At 34.9% G+C, this 17,455-nt stretch overlaps 1 protein-coding gene across 2 annotated transcripts; it reads left to right on the top strand.

Annotated features, from left to right (window-relative positions):
* Window positions 1-2,609: 2,609 nt before the first annotated feature.
* On the top strand, window positions 2,610-16,124 carry LOC109039643 (CUE domain-containing protein 2). Of its 2 annotated transcripts, none has more exons than XM_072296030.1 (7): window positions 2,610-3,200; window positions 4,142-4,236; window positions 4,808-5,007; window positions 5,851-6,026; window positions 8,076-8,234; window positions 8,750-8,875; window positions 9,975-16,124. In XM_072296030.1, exons 2-7 carry the CDS (start codon window positions 4,142-4,144, stop codon window positions 10,110-10,112), a joined length of 894 nt encoding a protein of 297 aa, XP_072152131.1. In that variant the 5' UTR covers window positions 2,610-3,200; the 3' UTR covers window positions 10,113-16,124. The 2 variants fall into 2 exon arrangements, with proteins under 2 accessions (XP_072152131.1, XP_018910769.2); XM_019055224.2 differs by having other exon boundaries at window positions 2,614-3,196.
* Window positions 16,125-17,455: the final 1,331 nt, after the last annotated feature.

The following is a 17,455-nucleotide window of genomic DNA, read 5'->3' as shown; positions in this document are numbered from 1 at the left end:
ATGTAAAAATAAATTAGCTTTGTGCTCAAAATAGGCTTACGAGTAAATAATAACAGTAAAAGTTACACAAAATTTCTCCCCCCCCCCCTTTCTCTTGCTTTGTCTTTACACATGTGCAATAGATGCAAGTTAAAACATCTTTGCTCATATCTTGAAGTCCATGAAGTTTTCTATCTTCGCAATTCAGGGGTTCTCAACTTTTTAAAGAAAATTACTATTACTATTTATTTTTTCAGAGAGTCTATGCATGAAAATCAGTATGAAGACAAAAAATCCCTCTGCATTACATAGGCAATTATGGAGAATCTTTTTATCATGGTGTAGGAACTTTAATATTACTTAAAATGACAAAAGTGTTGTGCTTTTGAATTCTGACAGCTTTCTTATCCAACTTCATCAATTTTAGGCCCCCCTTTATGTATTCATGTTCTCTCTATCTTTAGTTAATAATTTCAGCAAAGATGTGTATCCTACTCACCTTTAAAATCTGAATTTTAATTAATACTCAACTAATTTACTTGCAATAACGTGTGAAGGTACTTTTCTTTGGTATAGGAAGATCGGGGCCGCAGCCCTCATAGAATGCCTAGGCGCCCTCCCTCCTCCCTCAGAGGAACTTTTATTGCATTTGTGGGCGTTCCGCACTGCTTGACTCTTTGAAGAATAGGTGATTCTGTGCTCTCCCTTTCTAAAGAAAAATTTCCATCTCTCGGCATCAAGTAGAGAAATTTGCAATGGAAGTATTGAAATAGAATGCAATTTTTTTTCAAAACCACAGAATTGCACATTTTCATGTCATTTGGTCAATAACTAGCAATTTTAAACTGTAACTAAGACTATAGGCAGACAGATAGCAATGTAGGTAAAAGTTGGACCGCGCTTAGCAGAAAGGAATCAAGCCACATCAGCTATTGCCGAATTTAACTGGGCAATTTAATTTTTTACAAGAGAACGTTTGTGCGGACTCCTTTGAAAATTTTGAGGAATTTGCTTTGTACTCTGCCGAAAATTCACTGAAATTCGCATAAAAATCCGTACTACAGTTTTCATGTAAAAAATCAAATTGCGCAATTAAACTTGGCAGACGCGGTCCAATTTGAACTTATTGTAACTTTGAACAAGAGGAGCCCCTTCAATTAGTAGACAGGCAACATACATAACACCCTGGATGCACTAATATTAGTGAAATAGAATATTTCACTTTTCAGTCTTAATAATTCATTACATCGTTCGCCATTTGCGAGGGTTGCATCCTGCATGGTCTGAACCTTCCAAAATCATGAAGGAATCTCGTCAGGGATATATTATTAGGTAGGTGCAACATTTGCAAAATTTCTAGGGCTGGAAAAAGCCGAAATTTTGGGTAATAAAAGCTGTATTTGAGAGGACTTTTCATAAAAATCTGAAAAACTCGTCGAATTTATAAAACTTTACTACCCCTTTTTATTATTATATTTATCTGTAAAATTTGAGTACTTAATGAAGGCTTTTTTATAAAAGAAGACAGAACGACCATTTTCTAAAGAGTTTTTAAGATATTTTCGAAAAACTTAAGAAGGGTTTTCCGAATACGTATATTCCGACCCTTTTTACAGAGTTGTCTTAAAAAAATTAGGCAACGAGTTTTCTCAAAAGTTTAGTTAGCAGTCGTTGTCACTAGTTGTTGCATCATGAAATTTCACTGAAGAAACACCGCTGATGGGCACTCTACTTTGCCTGTTAGGCGCTTAACTGCAGCATTTGAAAAAATTGGGATAGTCTTACGTAATGCATATTCTGCGAAAAATTCGCTCTCTTGTTCAAATTTTTAAGCATCAAAAACTCAGAACTTTTTCTTTGTCACAACGATCCAATGTAGGCAATTTCAAGACTTTGAACACGTATACTTCTCGAAATAGCAAAAATTGCACTTATTGCACCTTGTCTTTCAAGCCCCTCAAATATTTTTTGCCCTTCAATTTATGGAGTGCCTTAGATTCGATTGGGTGACCAAAGATTTGCGGATGGCCTCACTGTCAAAAATTTTTGGCCTCATTGATTGATTGCCCATGAGTTTTTTTTTAAATTCCGTCACCGTCCATGGAAGGCCGTTTGTACCCAAATTAAAAACTGAAAATATATATTTTTTTTCCACAATTTTTTTTTCAAGTTTTTTTTCTTTTTAACCATATGTTTTTTTATTTGCGTAAATTATTGCTTTTTTTTCAGAAATATTTATTTTCTTTCAATTTATTTATTGCTTTTTTGAATAAAATTTATATTTTCATCGAAAAAAAATTATTTTTCTAGCAGACTGAAAATAGCGTCAGCACGTGCGTTTTAAGATGACATGACATGGTAACAGAGATATTTTAGTTTCTACTGAAATTTTGCAGCCCTGTCCTAGTATGTACCTGTGTGACGTTCAAAGTTGATCACCATTTTGATGCACCGAAGTTCTTCGATAGTGGAAAGCATCATTATTTGTCATATTCCTACAAAGCTCGCATCGTCAGTGATTAATTAAACTTTGTTTTACTAAGAACAATAATTTTTCCCCCTGAAATCAAATGCTATCGTACTCGGTGATCCTGATCAATCCAACTTCCAATGATTTAATTTGCCCTCTTTTCTTATGACGTCACCTAGTCCAAATACGATAACAGCTACCTTCCATGCTTCCACCAAGATTATTATTGTTTGAGGACCTGGAAAAAGAGGCGATCGACGCCGAGGTGTGTGTTATTATTTACATTTTTTCGTCGGAAAACGTAGTGATTGACCTGAGTTTCACAGTCATACTTAAGACTTGTGAACTGTAGCTAAGTTGAATAATTTCTGTACCGAGATCTTCGTAACTATTTGTTCAATTTTAGTGACTAACTTATCACTTATTGCGCGATATCACGGCTCCAATTTCGACTCTTCTGGCGAGTCAGTTTTGATTAATTCCAGTTTTGTCGAGCAAGTTGTGGTTTAGGTCGATTATGTCGGTCGCTTACTTTCTGCATCATTATCTTGCCATTCAGTGGTATACATGTGTCATTTCGTCCAATTGATTCAACTCTGCGAGAAATAGGAGTGCCTTCCATCCTGCTGCCATTAGCATCAACTTCAGAAAATATCCTCTATTGAACTTCAGGCTCTCTGTTCAGATCATCCCGGAATCTCGTTATTGGTTGCGTTTGTGCCCCTCCAAGCTTCCTAAAAACTCAACGTAAGTAAGTTTGGCTGATTTCTGTATGTGTAGTCAATGCTTCATCTTTTCGACTCAACGTCAGGCACAACTCTGTTCATCAAGTATCACTGTTTTGAATTGACTGTGACAAAGTCTATCCTCAATAATGCGCATTGCACAAAAGAAGGAACAAAATAATTGCTTGTAAATCATTTCTGAAACTCTATGAAGTATCATCGGCAGGTAAATAGCAAAATTTGGGGAGCCCAGCTTACGATTGCGCAGAATCGCGTGTTTCCAAAAGAATTTTTATTAAATGCGCGTACTTTTTGCAATCATGGCAATTTGTCAATGAAGGGCCGTAAAATGAGCATAGCCTTATGGTTTTGGAAGTACCTGAGTTTGAACCCCAGGGGCTGAATTTGGACTTCTTCATTATTCTAACCATGTAAACAGCATTAATTGTTCACATGTAACAATATCTCTGCAGTAAATTTTATGGAGGTTTATTTGTTGTTCCAGGATTTCATCCAAGTTAAAAAGCAAACTTTTCTAAGATTTTCAAAATTTTTTAAATTGCAGCATGACATTCTCTCTGGTATTTCTCTCTCCTAACTTGAATTTATTTATCATATGATATTATACAGGCTCCTCTCAGATCTTTCCGTCGTACTTCTCAGTTTTTTACTAGAAACTGCATTTTGTGGTCGGAGCACACACAAAACAAAATCGGAAAAATAAGGTCGGCCTTAATACAAATGATCACTTAATCCTTTAACTTTCTAAAGTCACTAAAGTTTTAGACTGTAAGTACCACTTCTGCCTTTAAGGATTTCAAGTTAGTAAATAAGTGTTACATTCGTAAGAATCCATCAATGAAAAGTAATTCTTTAATTGATTCCATAATTATTTTGGAAATTAAATCGTCCTGTTGCTTCCTTGCATCATTGTTTACTCATTTTTTTACTTCTTTTCCCCTTCCAGATGTCTCAAACACTAGCAAATACTGACAAAGAGGCCATTGTCAAAGAGTCACTTCTCAAATTTTTGCAGCAATTCATAACAACAGCACAACTGAGGTAACAGCTTTTTCCATGCCTTACTTTTTTTCAAACAAATCAGGAAGCTCATGTAAAATATATCACAAATTTAAGGCATTACCTGGAAGAAGGAATCTGTATCTTAAAAGTTCCAAGTTTTTCAGAGCTGGCTTAAAATATTCTGAAAACTGAATGCTTCCATAATTTCCCTAATTCCTGGTCTTTACATTGTGAAGAAGTTTTGACTTCCTCATCAGTCTCCAAGATTCAATCAAAATTATTCTGAGAGCTGAATGTTTCAAAGTAATCTGGTGCCTAACATCAGTAAATATCTTACATTGAAATAATGAGACTTATCATGCCAGGCATTTGTATAGACCATTTAAATAAGTGCGATACAAGCCATTTAACAATTTTTGTGACAGCAACAGTACCTAGGTGATCGAAGAATTTTCACAAACTCAAAATGAAAAACTCTAATTTATAACAGCAGACCCTCCAAAAATGATGATTCAATTTTTTCAAAACTGTCAGGTTAGGAATCTACTGTTCAACATTTATTTCCTTCTCATTGCCTCCTCTTAAAATGTTTGTTTTTCATGTGTTGCAGCTCTATTGATGATATAGTTTTAAACTATGTGGTCAGCATCCTTGAAGATGTAGGAGAGGAGAGTGGAGAGGACAGTTTTGACGTAGATGCTTTTTCAGAAATGATGTCAGCATATATTCCTGAGTTTTCATGCATTGCTAATGTTGATGTTTGTCATTGGGTGTTCGATCTTGCCGCTTCTCTGCGTGAGGAACAATCATGTAAGTTTGTTTTTTTTCCTACCATTGGACTTAATAAGCACCTAGTTTAAAGCACCTAATTAATCGCATTATTGTTAAAATATTGAATCTGGACCACATCTAGGTGATAGAAGTACAACTAGTAACTTTTCGGGGATGACAATTTTCCAATAATTACTTTGAAATCATAAAACAAGAGGAAAACACTCTCTCCAAGTTCTATGTATGATTCAAGGAAAGTTCATCAACCTATTCAATTTGAAAAATTAAAATTGGATTAACAAATTTTCTAATAAAAGATGCAATTTTGTCTTTCCTATCAGCTATCAATTTTGCCTACACGGAAAAAAAAAAATTGCTGAAGTAAGATCCTGGATGTTAAAAATCTGCGCGACACCTCTTGAATTTTGTTATGGACACTTTGGCTGTTGTAGTGCCATACTAGCCCTGTGGAATTAACATTTGTAGCATTTATAACAACATTCACGAGTTTTCGCGCAGATTTTTAACATCTTGGATGTTACTACTGCAACTTTTTTTTACCATCTTTTATTGATTCTTGTGCCCTCATACGCACTATTTTATCTTCTTTTATAATGATACACTTGTCAGTCAAGGATTTATGAAACGTGAATCCTTTGAAATGTATAATAATAAGTATCATATGAATCTTCATGTGAAAAAATCATGTGCCGTAAATTCCCCCTCTATATGGTCCACTAACCTTCCCTTCGCAAGCTGCTCTGCCCTCTCTCTGCAATACGCGTCCCTGTCTGCACGCAGCACAGCTCTACTGAATATTCCCCATGCATTTTCTTCTCAATCCTCATTCAACTCCATAACCTAAATTCTGTTCATTTTTAGCTCGAAATAGTGGGAAACTCACTTTGGAACAAAGTATAGATGAACTTCTCTCTCCTTTGAACATATCTGTGCCGCAAAAGCCCATCCCTGAATTGCACACAATCTCAAAGCTGGATACCAGCTCATCTGGAAGTAGTTGCAGCTCTGACAGCTATATTGACACCAATGATCATGAGGTATGTATGATTAGAGCTCTCAATCTAAACGCTTCTTTCTACTCATCCCTTTATATTTATTTGGCTTGATAGGCTTAGCTTGTTTAATGGTTAGTTGCGCTGGTCAGAGAATCGTGTTTTGATACTAGACTTTTGTAGATTACCTAAAAATAACAAGACCAATCAGAACTTTCCACGTGCAATATTAATCGAGATATTGCGTTTTGAAAAAATTGGTTTATGACGTCCGCCACTACGGTAGTACACCGGTAGACACCCTTGGTTTCTAACTCCTTGCTTTCATCCAAGTTTCATGTTGAGTATTCAGTGCAAATGTGTGACTCACTGACTGATGAAAGCAAAATGGAAGAAACCAAAGGTGTAAATACCGCGGTGGATGAAGTCATAAACTGTTTTTTTCAAAGCTGAACATCTCAGTCAATATTGGACGCAGAAAGTTGGTGCCTGGACAGATCTTATTATTTCTAGCTGATCTACAAGAATCAAGCATCAATTCAGGATTCTTTGACCAGCCCAATTAACCCATCAGCATTGTCAAATTGCTCCAGTTATCGAAGAAAATAAAAAATAAATCTGTTGCTTCTCTCTAGACTGCACAGCTGCCAATTGCTGAACGCCAGCGCGCTTTGCCTCTTCATCAGGGAGGTTGACACAAGCAGCAGTGTCAGCGGCAATGTCCACTCTGCTTAACCCTTAACAAGGAATCATGAATGCGAGGTCTTTTGCAGGCAAGAGATACAGCCAGGTGAATAGACCTTCTATATGTAAACTCGCTCAAAAACCTTGTTGAGCACATCAAAAAAGTCTGAAGTCTACTCCCTAAGATGCAATCTGCATAGTTTGTAACACGCTTCTTCAAATACACTGCGTCTGCCACGGTTTTTCATAGTAGCATACAATCAGATTTGCCCAGAGGGAAACTTAAAGAAACCCAAATAATTAAACAAACAGTCTTGCAATCTGTTAAGTACTTTCCTTAAGCAAGATTTCAGTCGATTTTAAGCTTTTGTTTTTGCAAAAAAAAAAAAAAAAAAAAAAAAAAAAAAAAAGGAAACAAATGCCAGAAAACAAATAAAATCATCCACTAGAAAAAGTTTGTGAAATTGTTTGTTTATTTAGGTTAGGTTTTTCTCAAGTTTCTTTTTGACTGTTGGCCTTTCAGGGAAAGTGCCCGCAGACACAGTAAATTTGAAAATGCGTACCTCAAAATATGGGATTGAGCACTAAGGGTTGCCCTTCAGACTTTTTTAATGGGACTAATGTCATTTTCGAGCGGTTTTACACATCGCAAGTCCTATTCACTTAGCCGTATCTCCTGCGTCCAACAGACCCGTTTTCCCCCTCATAGGATGAAGAATCTTTGTCCTCGAAGTTCTTAGTAATAGATAATGGCTGTTTTATTTACATTTATGTGGATTGAAAACTAATGAGAGGGAGTCTCATCACCTGAACAATCTTCATTCACTTATATTCCTCATTCATTTCCTTGTTTTACTCAGGTTTCATCAGGTACAATGATTTCTAAAATTCAAAAAATCATACATACCTAACCAAAAAATTCCTGAATTATGGGTTTATCACCTTTGAAGAGATTAGTTACATTTTATCACATGTTCATGAACAGGAATCTCTTAAGGTATGCGTATCCTATGAGCACAATGTAATTTAAAATTGAATTAGGAGATGAATGATGGAGCTACTGTCTGAAGATGCTGTGAGAGTTGAAATGCATCTGCTGGTCCTAATTTTCGGAAATAAATTCGGATGTGGCCAAATTGTTGATCTGTGCAAACAATTTTGTTTGATACATTTTTACTGACGTTGTGTTGATATCACAAATAGCTAGGTTGTATTGATTGAACTTCAATAAGCATCCGACTCATTTCTTCTACTTCTAGACAAAAAATTTAGAAACAGTCAGTTAAAACCCGATTTTCTTTTGTGTAAATTCACTTTGATTTTCTCGATATTTACTTTTGATGACTTATAACCGGAACAATCTATTTCCTCCTAGAAGCACAGAATGTCTCACTCATTTTTTTTTTTTAGACTGTTCAAGCGTTGATTGAAATGTTTCCCGGAGTAAGCGAACTGGAGATTCGGCATTGTCTAACGATTGCCAACGATGACCTGACTCAAGCAACTCAAGTTTTGTTACATCGTCGAGAGACAGGCCAGAGTCTAGCTTGCAATGCAACTTTGTATCAGGTAATAATCTATACCAGTGCTAGGTATACATAGTGAATTGAAGTAATTGTATATTTGTTTCCTCTTAAAAAGCACACATAAGAAATTATGCTCTTAACAAACGGTTTAATAATCAGTAAAAATTTCCTTTCAATGATTGCTGAAAGAAGACAATGATGGCATCACTCATCCATGCATGTGATTCATTTTAATGAATTTTGATCGCTAATGTCAGTTTCTAGTAATGTTACCAGATAGCCGAAAAACCAGCACTTTCCCCATTTAATCTCAAGTAAAGTATCTCTGCTTCATTGCGTTAGGCAGACTTGATTCTAAGAGACAGCTCTTAAATTTTTTAGCTTGCATCATTTTTACCTGAAATGTTAAAGAATAAAGTAGCCAAAGTAGTGTAAAGACCACCAGGCCACTGGCGTATTGGCTGTAAAGTATATTCATCCAAGAAAACACTTTGTTTAATTACATCGGAATATTCATGACATTTCATGTCTAACTTTTGTTTGATTTTCGGCTCGCAGTGCAGCAACAAGAGAACACCATCTTTAGCTGATGACGAAGAATTGAAGTCCCGGATAATTGCTCGGTATAGTTATGTTGATAAAGATGAAGACTCAAAAGAACACAAACCAGTTGCTCCTAAAATTGTAAGTCTTTACTACCCTCCTCCGCTTATTGTTAGCAACAAGCTTCATTGAAAATTAATGATTTCATACATTTTAAACACAGTATCTGCCATGCCAGTTGTATCGACTACCATTGAAGGGTTCTACCTGGGTGACCAGAATGCGGTCGTTCCTGTTGAAAGCTCCTGTAAGGCGAGAAGTCGCCAGAGCCAAGAATATGCGCATTGCTCACAATCGGTATGGCTCTAGCAGGATAATGTATCACCAAACTTTCATTTTTGTGTGTTATTTTGGGCCGGGGGAAACCAGGAACACCATTGTAGGCAATGTATTGACTGTTGAGACATAAGCCTGACATCAAGGTATTCCTATGGCCTTGCAATGAGCTCATAATACCGTCACTGATTTCTGTCCACTAATATTTGTGCAATTTTGCTTCGGATCAATGCATATGTGAAAATGATCAAAATTATATCGAAGTGGACTTTGCTTCCTGTATAAGTTAAATAAATTGTTAAACATTTTTCTATACTAGTTTTTGAGTTTTTTCAAATTTTGTCATATTCTTGCGTTTTTCCCCAACATGACAGGAATAGATACCCTCAAAATTGATTTCTCTTTCATCTTCTAACAGGATTGGTTATTTTAAAAAATTTTGGCCTGGATTTAAAAAATCTGGAATATTTATAGGGAGAAAAGTTGAATATTACATCAACTCTCGTAAATTGTAGGTGTTATCAAGTAGTAGATAGGGTTTGTGAAGAACAAGACCTAACTCTAAACTGAGGTATTTTCATTGAAACCAAGCATGAACTTGATATAACTGGCCAAAGTATCACAAGTGTCATCTACGCCTATACACCATGTTGCTAGATATATCTATATTCTTTTAATTTGTTCTCTAAAACTTTCCCTTGGACTTCTATGAAAATTTCAGGGATTAATCTCGTTGACAAAAGAACTGAAGGTAACATTTTTAAGTGATTCTGTTAATTATTCTGTTCTTTTTTTCTTTCTTTCTTTTTGTAAAAATTGAACAAGTTTGAGAAGCTTGTGATACTTTGGCTGGAAGGTGACAATATTTGGTTCAAATTGTAATATTTCTCTATGTGTGTTTCAGGAACCAAAAAAATTGGTACGGTATAGAGATAATAAAATTGTGAGTTTGAAAGGTGAAAGATTTACTGAGGTGAAATCAGAAAATGCTGAAGAAACCACAAAGAAATCATCATCAGTGCGTCCAGGTAAAACCTACTGATGACCCCTAATCCTTAGGCTTATCTCCATTTTACTGTCAGGTCAGTATTTCTTATGCCCACTTTCATGACAAGACGAGATAGTTTAGCAGTTTTTAGATGTTTAGTCATCGTTATCATTTTTGATAATTATTTTCTGTGATTTTTACTAAATGTTTGACATTGCAAAGGGCTGATTTTCAAAACAGCTGTTTTCATCATCACTCAAAATTATATTGGTCAGAAAGTGATGTGGTAAATACCCTCAGGAAATGAGAATTGAAAAGAATTTCCTTTTTAGATTGTTGAGTTTACATACAAAATGTATGTAATTTAATTATAGCATCTCTTCTTGAAATGGTTTTTGAAATTGATGAAGAAAATCTTAAATTTAAAATTCAGATCTGTTTCCTTATATGTTCTTTTTTTGATTTTATACTGAACTTTTTTAAAAGTACTGATTATTTTTAGTTTATTATTTTGTTTAAATTTTAAAACTTTATTTTATTTTATTTGTCTGTCCATTGTTGTGAAATTAAAATATGATGCTGTACTACTTAAATCATGTTCATACTCTCCAACCTGCCTAAAATTAAAAATAGATAACTTTTGATGAAGATTCTCAAATTGCCAGCATAGAGTGTATTTATTTGCTGGCGTGTGTTTTTGTTTTTGACATTATGCACACTTGTTATCTCCGATTCTTTTCTCAGTTTTTTTTTTTTTTTTTTTTATTTTTTTATTTTTTTATTTTTCATTTTTTTTTTTCAAAGGAGTTTTACTCAATTAATTTTCTGAGTTCTGAATCTCAAAGTAAAATGTGTTTGCAGTTTCATTTTTTGTAATATCAGCGTTGTAGTGTTGAACTATTAATATTGGTCTTATTTGAGCGAAAGTGTAGGTGATTGTCATGTTTGTCTAAACAGGGCAGCTGTCGACAAACTCTGAGGAAACATAAGTACATTTAAAAGAACACCTCACTTTTTACTCCATCAAACCAGTCTCAACCAAGCTAAAACTAATTTATCTAAGTGACATTATTAAGCTGAAGCAACCACTTGCCTAAAGTTTGGGGCAAGTTTGTTTGTGTAAACCAAACGTAATATTACCTTGAATATTACGGTGCTAGTTTTTTTCTAAGTATTAGTGGTACAGTAATGCCCTGACTATAAAGCTTTAGTTATCCGGCGTATTCAAAATTGAGTTTTGGATCAAAAGTAGGTCAGTTGACACGAAAACTACTAGTTTTTTAGGCTCAAATTTAATGAGTGTATGCTTTCTTAAGTTTTTTTAAAACTAAATAATTGACTAAGTTTTACAGGTACAAAGATTAGCCTAGCTTGTGCTTTTTGGTAACTAACAGAGGCTAAAATGACATTTTTTCAGTCTTTTTGGTGGTTTCGATTTTCTATTTTAGTCAAAATACGATGTGGACCTTGTTACAAATTGTTGGCTAGTCAGGGTATTGCTAAGCTAATTGAACTGGGTAAATTGAGGTCAATTAGCTAAAGGAATGACCCAAGATGGATGCATGCAATTGTATGTCAAGGCTTACACCCACCTGAAACTCAATTGTTACCTAAATTGATGTTGGGTCTCTTCCTTGATTTCCTGCAGTAATACTAATAAAATGATGCATCTCCCACGTAAGCACAATGTATTAACACCACCCTTTGTCACCCGATTTGTACTGAAAATACTTACCCTTACTTTTTTCAATGTCTTTAAATTTAAACATCATTTTTCAATGTACCATAAGGTGATAGATCTATGAATACAGTCACTTATTTTTTCACAACCTTTCGTGTATTATCATGATATAAAATAAGTTTGAGCGGTCATGTCATCCCCTAAGGAATAGCGTGAAGGGACGATCCATTTTGTCAATTTTGAGGTTTCGCAAGTGAGATCTCATGATGTCAGTTGTTTCATCATCTTAGCAATCAAAATTTAGTGTTCTATATGTACAGTAATACCTCGATTGTCCGATGAACTGTAAAGTTTGCGCGAGATACCAAAACGCTGTATAACCAAAAATGCATAAAAACACACAAAATTGCATGAAATTCGTATAGAAAAAACGAAGATTGCTTACTCTTATGTTCACTCTTATGTTGGGCACAACAAATAAACAATTCATGGAATGCATGATAAAGTGTCACGAACATTGTCATTTGTCACCCACCCAAAATTCATTACCCGTCACCATTAGCTCACTAGCCTTGTAGCGGTTGCCAAATTTCTTTTTGAGAGACAAATATTGGCGTTTTGGCAGTGTCTTATACCTGCCTTGTATAAGTGATGGTCAGATAATCAAGGTATTACTGCATGTTTCATCTTTTGAGTAATGTTGTTTCTTAGAATGAGCTTATTAAGAATGTGAGCCTGGCAGAGATGCAGAAAGGGATAGAGAGAATTCTTTGACAGAATCAAAAATTACGTTTTGTTTTTTCATTCTCTAACTAAATGGGTTTCTGTTCCTTTCTTAGTCACCCTAATTTTCTTTGTCCTTTTTCTTAGCCTCTTTTCCCTCTGTTAGATTTAAAGTTTTTACTTTTTGACCTCAAGTTATTATAATACCTCTATGTTTAAGTATTTAGTTAAGTAACTTTAATCTTATGAATTTAAGCGCAGAGTTTTTATGCAGCCAATCGTTCCTTACCGACATTTGTACCATCTATTGTTTTTGCTTTGCAGAAATCTTAACCACCGACATTCTAATTTGTTTTATTATCAAACATTAGCCCCTTTGTTCCTTCATACTTTTATCAAAGTGTACAAACAGAAATTATACCTAGATTCAATTTCTATGAATAAAATAGTTCCTCAAATTTTATGGAATTTCTTCCTTAAACTGGAATGACTTTGGTAATAAGTATGAAAAGCCAATTTTTCTCAGGCATAGAATTTTCTGAGATTTTTTAAAAAGAATGGAAACCTTTTTATGATGTGCGGAAAATTGTTTGAATTTTCAATTATTTGATCACCATTTTGGCATTTATGTTCAAAGATTTGAAGAATAATGCAAACTTATATTTGTAGTTAAGAGCCAAAAAAAACTTAACATACAGTTTGGAAAATATTCAGTCAGCACCATCGAAATATTTAGTAAGGGATGATGGAGATTTAGGAGGGGTTTTTCTATAAAAAACAATTGTTGTAATATTTATAGATGATATCATTGATATCCAAAGGTTTTTAAAAGTGCAAAATACGGTGCAAGCAATGGAACTGCAGCAGAGTTTTCCCTTGATTCCTGGAATCGGTAGAAATAAACTCATGGTTCTTTGGCCCTTAACTACCGATATCTGTTCAAACAGTCTCTGATTTGATACTATATCAAGTCAGATTTGTTAGTTTGAAACTGTTTAGGGTTCAGAAGAATGCTTTTTCCATGTACTTTGCTGAGGATGATTGAAATTTTCCTTTCCTGGAACAGGAAGTACTTTCTACAACTTTGAATTATTGGACACTTCTGACTTTTGGGATGAACTAACAATAAGTTTTTATCTCCTATCACACGAACAGCATTTAATTTACTTGTATTATCCCAGCGAAGACACTTGTCTCCCATTAGATACCTTTGTATTGTACCCGTTCACATTAGTCTCCAAAGTATGGTTTTTTTCATGTTTTGCTTCTGCACAATCTGAGATATTTAATTCTGAAAATGATTCCTCTGACATATTGTATTTTTCTATCTGCTGACTTGTCTGTACTGATTTTTGAGCAATTTTGGTTTAAGTCAGTTAACAATTTTAGTACTTGTGTATTTATGTACTGTATGGTTTCACGAAAAGTTACACAGTTACAGAGGGCTGTATGAGGCAAAACCAAACCATAGAAGAAAGAGAAGAAAGGTTTTGACACTGGGTATCCAAAAATACTCTTTCTAAGAATACCTAGAGTCAAGAAAACCTTAATCGAGGGAAATGGTTACTGCATGAACAGAGACGATTGTTGTCTGGTTTTAAGTATCGGCTATTGAGTAGACAGTGAAAATAATGGCAGGCTTTCAAGTCAGAGTTTTATCAAAAACCTCTAACATCATTGCCTTTGCTTTTTGAAAAAATCATTGTAAGTAGGTGCACTTCATAATTAAATACACCCTGAAACAATTTTTCTTGTTCCATAGCCATATTTATTGGAGACATGTATTATTCCTTTTCAGTGGCGTGTCCTGCTTTTCCATAAATCAAGTGATCTCCCACTTTAGACCTATGAAAATTATCGATTATTTGGTTGTTTGCAACGAACACTCAAATATTCGATTCTTTATCATAGCTTCAGATGGTCAAATATTGAAAGTCGATAATTCATGCTATACCATCGTTTTCTCTTCATTAATCTGTCTTTTTGAGTTACATAACAGGAATTGAATATAACTACATTCCAATACTGCAATTTTACCTGAGGCATTTAATATTTTAGACAAAGGTTACAGCATGTTCTTTTATATTGACTTTTTAGCAAAGCATATTAGACTTCAGCTAGTATCGCTTCTTCTAGTGTTTTTTTCTTTTATTTTTTAACACATCCATTTCCTAAAAAAAATTATGCAATTGAAATTCACTCGCAAGAAAAAAAGAGAAAAAATATTATGTATTTTTCCACAGCCTGTTCTTTTCCCCTTCATCATCATTTTTTCAGTTAGTGTATAAATTTATTTTGGAACCCTCAGCTGGAAGTAATTCATCTGTTCACTAGTCTCAACCCTCATTTTTTCTTTTTTCACTCCTTTCATTTGTGATATTATGTTTAATAAATGTTCTTTTTTTATTTATAAACGCTAAGATTTTTCAAACTGCATCATTTTTGTTGTAATTTTTGTTTCTCCCACTGATTGCCATTTTAATTATGTTTTTTCATTGTGTTTTTACATCAAAATTCATTCATCCTATATATTTTACTAAACTGAACATGCCAAGGCGTTCTTGATATAATGCCAGTAATTTTGGCATCATACAATGTTTGAATTTTTCCTTGTTTTAGTGGGCAAATGAACTCCTCTTAGTGTTAATGTTGTGAATTATAAGTTAGATCGATTTCAACTTTGTAATTCAAGTTTTAGGTATAAGCTCAAAATTCTTTCAACCCACGCTTTTGTGAGTCACCGTCAATTAAAGTGAAAAGTTTTTTATGCAATTTAATGTAAGCAGCATGACTGCTTAGCAAAAGAACGCTAATTTCGATGATGAAAGTGTAAAAATGTGTATCTCAGTAGCAGTGTTTCGAAATTTCCATTCCTATTTTGTTTTTTAAAAGGAGATGGAACCAACACGGGCTTGAAACTTCCACAGATTGCTCTTCACATTAAGAAAAAAAAAAACCATCTAAGTTCTCAAGACATGATGTTTAGTAGTTCTCTATGTGGACAGTTAAGAATGGCACAAAATCTACATCGCTGCAAACGGAGATCGGCATTTCTGCAGTTTCATCGTCTATTTGTTCGTTTTAGCATTCAGGCACATCTTTCCTTTTTTCCAACATTCAGTTTTTCTCCATTGCAGTATTCAGAGAGTCACACTCCTCGAAGCTAGAAACTACCTGTATACTAGGAGTCTAACCTAAGTCTTATTGAGAAACCCCTGGAGGGTGATGTCTCATTCTATTAAAATCTTTAAACATTTTTTGAAGGTATCATTACGTGCATCCCTATTGCTCTTACTTATCCAGGAAAAATGTTCGTCCTCTGTGTAGGCCAACACAACTAATACATCATTTTATCAATCATAAGTATCTCATGCATGACGCATGAATTATTTCAATTCACAGTGTTTTATTGTAGGACAGTAAACTGGTTTTCTTTTGATTAATTTTTCCCTTTTTGCGGTTTTTAAATATTGTATTCTAAAGAAAAAAAAGCAAAGGCCACCTTTATGTTTTAACTGAATCTAAGATTACGCAGTACAGATTGTGCATAATGCTCTTGTCAGAATTTATGATTTTTTTTCCTTGAGATAAGATTAAACACTTGTTTTTTTTTGGACGTATGTTCAAAATTTTCCAAATACATATAGTTTCCAAAGGTGAAATTTAACTCTTTTTATTTCCACTCACTGCATTTATGTTTCCTTGTAAGAATGTGTTTTTATGAGAGGAGCAGGACATCTACCTTGCTCTAATTTGACTACATGCCCAGGAATTGTATTAAAAGCCTGATTTAGCTATCGTTCTTGGACAAAAATCAAATCCAATAACTGAAGAAAATATAAAGTTTGGCAGGAAGTCGACAATGCGCAAACGGAGGTATGTCGTCTCTTACTTTGCCCATCGATTTGTAAAAGAACTTAAGTCATTTCGACTCTCCTCGAACTACTTGCGTTCCCGAAGGAGCATTTTTCAACGGAAAAATCGCGATATATTGCGATTTTATCGGCGATAAAATCGATAGAATCATCAATATCTGAGCGACTATCCTCGATCTTGTTGCAATAAAATCGCGATATTATCGAAGCAAAAATCGCGATATATGGCGATTTAATCTCGATTTTATCGACGAAAATTGATCGCGATTTTATCGAACAAAAAATTGCGATGTATAGCGATTCACTCGCCATAAATCGCAATTTTTTATTCAATAATATCGCAATAAATTGCCACCGATATAATAGCGATAATCAACCGATAAAATCGCTATTTATCGCGATCACTGCTACTTGGGTCGTCTGTTGCAATGAACACTGGGACGTGTCGACGACAGCGCCTTGATGCAACTATTCAACCTCGGCGGATGTCCGTATTGCGTCAAAAAAAATTGAAGGCGTTATGACTTCCTGCGCGCTAGCTGCGGCTGGGTCGATCGACGGACGCGTTGGTGGCAGCACCTTGATGCAATTATTTAATTTTGACGGATGTCCGTATCGCACATCGACGGTCGAAGTGCGAAACCACGTATCTCCATTGCGAGGTTTCAACATTTCCGTTCCATTTTTATCTTTTACAAAAGAAACAAGCCAAATTTATGGTTTGAAATTCATACCAAATTTTCTGCCAACAGAGATGATGAATGGCAAAAATTGTGGACTTTTTTCGCCTAGAATGTTTTAACTTGAGGTACCCTAGTGGGAGCTACAGATCTTTGGGATCAAATCTTTGGAATAGTTATAGTTTTTTTTTTTTTTATTTTTGGCGAAGGTCTTGGACTCTCACTCGTGCTACATGACCTTCTCCCATGGCCAGGCCCGCCACAAGGGGGGGATACTGGGTCCCTGGTACCGGGGCCCGGGCCCCGGAGGGGGCCCGTGTTACCCGTGAAAAACCACTACGAATTCACATGCAACCCTTGTTTCGTAAGAAAAAGTGAAAAATTTACCCTAAAAATTTCGCAAAAGGTGAATAGATTTTCAGAAACACGCTGGGACAC

Source organism: Bemisia tabaci, chromosome 2 (genome assembly GCF_918797505.1).
Source record: "Bemisia tabaci chromosome 2, PGI_BMITA_v3".
NCBI classification, from domain to species: Eukaryota; Metazoa; Arthropoda; class Insecta; order Hemiptera; family Aleyrodidae; genus Bemisia; species Bemisia tabaci.
This window is presented reverse-complemented; position numbering and strand designations above follow the sequence as displayed.

Bases quoted from the DNA above. Each gene is read 5' to 3' on its own strand.
- LOC109039643 (XM_072296030.1), top strand. From the start codon at position 4,142: ATGTCTCAAACACTAGCAAATACTGACAAAGAGGCCATTGTCAAAGAG. The intron at 4,237-4,807 runs GTAACAGCTTTT...CATGTGTTGCAG, and splicing joins ATAACAACAGCACAACTGAG to CTCTATTGATGATATAGTTT. The intron at 8,235-8,749 runs GTAATAATCTAT...TTCGGCTCGCAG, and splicing joins GCAATGCAACTTTGTATCAG to TGCAGCAACAAGAGAACACC.